At 50.3% G+C, this 5,741-nt stretch overlaps 1 protein-coding gene across 1 annotated transcript; it reads right to left on the bottom strand.

Moving 5' to 3' along the window:
- OTOL1 (otolin 1) lies at positions 224-4,535 on the bottom strand. The gene is made up of 4 exons (XM_021396075.1): positions 4,137-4,535; positions 3,000-3,089; positions 2,564-2,635; positions 224-2,449 (listed from the first exon to the last, which is right to left on the bottom strand). The coding sequence occupies exons 1-4, from the start codon at positions 4,480-4,482 to the stop codon at positions 1,554-1,556; spliced, it is 1,404 nt and encodes a 467-aa protein (XP_021251750.1). The 5' UTR covers positions 4,483-4,535; the 3' UTR covers positions 224-1,553.

Here is a 5,741-nt window from a genome sequence, read left to right as displayed (position 1 = left end):
CACAACAAAAGAATTAAGGGTGTTGTGACAGCAGGAATCTGAAATTATTATTATAACTTGTTGTTTTTCCTCAATATTCACCAGCTGCCAGGGAATTCATAAACTGAAATCTGCATATTTTATATACTTAGTACTCTGAGTTTGAACCACATAGGAACTAACTCAGATTAAGCACCAAATTAAGTACCAGCTCTGACAAAGGCAATACGTCTCACATTTGAATTGCTGATATTGAAGCAGGGCTGAGAAGCTGATGAATTGAAGGACCCCTTACGTTTACCAAGTAGATAGGATCAGCCTTTTAAAATTGCCTTGTTTTTATCTGAAAATTTAACAGCAGTTCCCCCATGTTAATTTTCTCAGAGTACATAAGAAGTCTTAGGAACGTTTCATCTTGGCGCCATGGGAAAAGAAGACACGAGGGGCATGATTTATGATGGTATTCAAATAGCGTATGGAAAGCATGATGGCAATTTAAGCCAGGAAGCTGAGAGCAGTGGGAATAGCAACCCAATTCGCCGTGCCTGCGTTGGGGTCAGACCCAGCATTCATCAAATCACTGGGGAAACGTCCTGGGCTTGCGACTGCCTGAGAAGATGAGCAAATCCCATTGCCACTGAATGCTAATTATGGGATTTCAGCTTTATTTCTAGCCGAAAAAAAAAGCCATCAGAACAATTTTGTGTGCCGTATTTAACACCCCAGAGGTGCTGTAAAGCTCTGTCCACATGCCCACGACACCACGGGACTCGTGCAAGTGTCAAAGCCACCCTTGCTGCCTCCCACGATGATCCCAGCAGCCCAGGGCCATCCCAGCAGCACTAGTGGAATCACCAGTGGCTCAGCAGCACAGCCTTCAGAGCAGCCTGACGATGTGGTCTGAGCATCCCCTAAGCTTACTTTTGAAAGCTCGGAGTACGTTTTTTCCTCGGGATATATTTTACGCTGATCAAACAGACCCAATGCTCTCTTAGATAAACTTTTATATCATTCACAACCAAGTCTAAAGTACTACAGAATACTTATTCAGTGATATAATACCTTTACATCTTTACATGTGATTTGAAGGAACTCAGTGCTCATGTTTGTTTTGGATTCGGCTCTATCAATCAAACTCTACAGTCTTTAGCACATCCACGGCCTTCCAGTGGTTACCAGTACTGATGTCCAGAGGAGTTTCAGTCATGCAAGGGCTGCTGGAGCTGGCTTAATTAAAATTTCAGTTGGCTAATGAGCTTCGTCACATAATTTGATGATGATGATGATTGCAAGCCTCAAGTCCATGACGTGAAGACCCTTGGTTCCCCATCCCCGTGCCAGTCCTGCCAGCACTAGTGCAATGCTTTCTCTCAGCTGTCACTACCTGCACAAAGGATGTGCTGCTTCTTGGTGCTTCTAGTTAAAATTAATCACTATTTGACAAGCACATTTTTGTAACAAGATCACAAAACCTAGGAATTAAACCAATACACCACCGCGTCACCAAACCAGTGATCACTTCTCAAGGGTGGAGAGAAAGGTGCATTCCTCAGTAACAGCTTTACCCTTTAAATCTATAGCAAGACCTCAAAAACATCCGGGTACAGAAGAAACCCTGTGAAGACGCTGTCATCCTCAGCGCTGACATAGACCCCATTCCAGTCCCGGGCCACCTCCAGCCACACCTGGTCGCCCGCGCTCAGCTTGAGGACGGTCAGGAAGGAGGCCTGGTCGATCTCCTGCCCATAGAGCGTCTCGCGGGCCTTGGCCACTTTTCTGCTGCGGGCCACCAGGCTGACACGGGCCGGACGCCCTCTCACCGTCAGGTGGTAGGCAAAGACGTACGCCCCGGGCACGCTGCAGTTGAATTTCCCGGTGGCAGGGTTGTAATCGTCCTGGTCGTTGTACAGAATCTTGTCGAATCGGATGGGGACGTTGGGCGGAGGGAAGGGCTTGGACAGCCCCGCGCTGAAGGCCGATCTCAGGAGCTTCGCGGCGTCCCCACGGGCGCCCTTGGCCCCACGGGCACCTTTCCTCCCCGGGGCCCCTCGCCCCCCCTTGCTGCCAGCCACCCCTTTGGGCCCAGACGGTCCCGTCACACCAGCCGGACCCAGGTCCCCTTTGTCACCCTTACTTCCTTGCTCACCCTTTTCTCCCTGCTTTCCCTCAGCCCCCTGAATGCCCTCATCCCCCATCTCTCCCTTGCTGCCTTTTTCTCCCTTTGTCCCACCTTCCCCTCTTTCTCCCTTCGGGCCTCTCCCCCCCGGCTCCCCGCAATACCCCTTGTCCCCAGTGTCCCCCTTTTCCCCCTTGTCACCCTGTTCGCCATCCACCCCTGGGTCTCCAACGTCCCCCCTCTCTCCCTTGTCCCCCTTGGTGCCATTCTCACAAGTGTCCCCTTTGGACCCCTTTTGCCCCTTCAGTCCAGGGAAGCCGTAGTTGCCCTTATTGCCTTTTACGCCAGCTTCACCTAGGACAATGTTGGAGAAGAAAAAATGTTAAAGGGATTAGTATTGGAGTGTTTGGAGATGGGGGGGCATCACCAGCAAACAGAAAGTCCAACACAATATCCCATCTTACATACCTTGCAGCCCAGGCTTGCCTGGATAACCAGGGCTTCCACTTGCTCCTCGCTCGCCCTGCTCCCCTTTGCCTCCTAGGATATTCCACCATGAATATGTCATTAGCAATACCGTCTGTAGCACAGAAATCATCATACAGAAAGGGATGGGTACCATTTTGTGCGTTCCTCAGCACAATGAGCAATGTTTGTTTTCAAGCATTGCCTTCACAGACTCAGTTGCATCTCAGAGCACTAAGCCTCATCGCACAGACAGCTCCATCTCACCCTAAAGTCAGATTTCTGCCCCTAATCAGCACCTCACCGGGAGGTTATTGCTTCTGGGTGCTGCAAGATGGAGAAGACACCTCTGCATTTCTCATGCCAGGATTGCCAAATGATTTTCCTACAATGATGGACAACAGCATTTGTTTCCCAATGGGAAGTTAGCCTGCTTTACCTCTTTCTCCTTTAAAGCCTTTAGGACCCTGAGGTCCCGGAGCTCCCGGCAGACCTTGCAGACCAGCATCTCCCTTCTCCCCCTTGGGACCTGTAATGTAATCACATCAACAAAACTATCTTAGTAACTCAAAGGTTTAACTTCATAGAGAACATTCAAGATAACAGGTAAGCAGCATGCCATCAAGGCATGGATCAAAGGAAGCTTTGTTTCCATCCCCCTGGTAAGAGCTGGCTGTTTTATTTGCTGTCATACAGCCATGCAGACCCAACACGAGCAGTTTTGGCCTGAGCCTGCTCCCCGTGTGCTGCAGGCAGTGCAGCTGAAACCCTGCAGGGACAGAAGGGAGAGGGGCGGTGGGGCCTCACTGCACAGCCCCACTGAGGCTACGGGGATGCCCTGGTCCAGCACGCAGCTCCCCAGCCTTTGCTTTCGCTGCTGCAATCCCCAAAGCTTACCGCTTTGCATTTCGCTCTTGGTTATCGTTCGAGATTTTTTAAAACCAACTTTCAGCTGCCTCAGAGCCGCAGGGGCTCAGGCATTCATAAAACATCAGAAGTAATCTGCCTTTAATATTTGAGCGCATCTAAGGAGCTCCCCTAGCTTCGTAATTGCCCCTCTCTTTAAAAAGAATTAAATCTGCAAATACAGAAGTAGGATCCGGCGGGCGGCTGCACGCTGCACAAGCAGCAGGTGGGAAGGCGTGAGGCAGTCAGCTTCTTTTTTTGTAGCTTTTCATCCACCTGGGGATGCAAGGCTGGGGGCAGGCTCCAGCAGCTCGAACCGGCGCAACACAACCCATCCGGGATGAGAACTCCATCCACACCACGAGCACAAAACCTTCTGCAGCCTCCCGAGCTATGGGAGGTGAAAATCCCTTGAGTGTGTTGTATTAAAAATTATTTTGTCATTTTTACCTCCCTCCCTCGGCTGAATAGTTTCTAGCTCCAATACAGGTGCTAGCAAAGCAAGCATTTGCAGACTGATGCACTATTCATTATAACAGCATTAGACTTCAGTACTCTATAGCTATGCACTTCTGCAGCAGAATAAAAGAGACAAAATCCTGTAAAATGGTGAGATATGCTATGCAGAGCCACCTGGTGCAAGAGCAGATAACTCTGTTCTGGTTTGCACCTGGAGGGCCCGGCTCGCCCGGCGGCCCCCGGGGCGCGGCAATGGGGGGACAGCAGTCGCAGCAGTTGAAGAAGAAGTCGGCGGCATCCAGCGTGTCGTTCTCAAATGGGAAGAGCGTGGTGGCCGCTTGGAAAGCGGGGCTGGAGGAGGGCAGCTGGGCTTTGCCCGGGGCTGCTGGGCCAGGGCTTTTCCCTGCGATGGGGGTGAGGGAGGGCACGGCGGCGCCTGGCAGCTGGATTGGCTTTGGCTTGGTGAGCATCACCACCGGGGTCACCTTCGGGGCCGCTTGCACAGCCACCAGCAGCAGCAGCACGGATGCCGAGACGGCCACCGGCGGGATCCGCATGGCAGCTGTGGGGAGAGGCAGATGCAATCATCAGGTGTCTTGCACGCACTGTCTCTTCTCTTGTCCATTCCATCCCTTCCAATGTACTTTTTATTTGTTTGATCCAAATCATCACCCCGTTCTCTTTCATCATGCCTCTCCCTCCACAGCCAAACTCGTGAGCCAAACCCTCACGAGATGGAAGACCAGCGGCCGCACCATCCCCTGGGGGCACCTGCCCTCCAGGTGACGTTACAAAGACTCTTTTTATGGAGATGCCAAGGCAAAAATTAACAAAACCTCCTGCCCACTCCCCCTGCCGCCCCGCCAAGCCGCAGCCATCCATCTGCATTGGCTGGAAGTGCTCCCATGGCACCAGGGGACCGACGGGAGCAGCGCACCCACTGCAGCCACATCTCCTCCGTACGTACAATTAGGAATAATTCAGCAGTGACTTTAGAGTTAAGCAACTGGCCGTCGTAAAACCTATGCTATCGTAGAATAAATTAAAAAAAAAAAAAACAAAAAACCTAAAAACATTAGGTATTGAAAAATTATCCCACTGATTTTTTTCTTTGCTACTGACTGAGCTTCCAGGCGCGCACATTCTTTAAGTGTGCGCTTTCAGGTCTGTTCCTTTTAAAGAGGTGGTTTAGCTGAACCAGAAAGAAAGCACCAAGTAAGGACTGCGCTTTTTTTCCTATAGCACAGGTGATGCCTCTCAGATGACTTGCCATATAAAGCATCTTTGTTTCTTTTTTAATCCTGTGTAAATACAAACAGAACAGACTCCCTTTCTTGCTGAACCTGTAATCTAACCTTCCTCTAGCAGTGAAGGGGCTTCGTTACATGGAAGAGCCACTGGGAGAAACACGGGCTGTTCCTGCCATCCGGAGGGCAATAGGAGGTCCCACTCAACTTCAGATATTTGAGAGTTAGGTTAAAAACTTTCCTTCTTCAAGAATTCAGTTTTAGAGGAAAGGACTGTGGTTTTTTTTTTCACATAAAAGAAGCGGTTGCCACACAAAACTAAATTGTTTAAAGGCAAAGCAGTTATCCATAAAAAAATGCCCACTGAGCGCTGCTGCCTATTGCTGCTGTTTGACCCACTCTTCACTCCGCCAGCTCCAATTGTCACAGATCATTACTCCATCCCATCTCCATGCATGTCACACTGCAAGAGGTGCACTAGGACACAACAATTTTGTTGCATTTGCCTACAACCAGCTCCTGATAACCTCCCCGTGAGTGCCAGAGGGAAGGGAGAGAGCAACCCAACG

The sequence above is a fragment of the Numida meleagris genome, chromosome 4 (genome assembly GCF_002078875.1).
Source record: "Numida meleagris isolate 19003 breed g44 Domestic line chromosome 4, NumMel1.0, whole genome shotgun sequence".
Classification (NCBI taxonomy): Eukaryota; Metazoa; Chordata; class Aves; order Galliformes; family Numididae; genus Numida; species Numida meleagris.
Note: the sequence above shows the minus strand (reverse complement) of the source record. Positions and strands in the feature narration are given on the sequence as shown.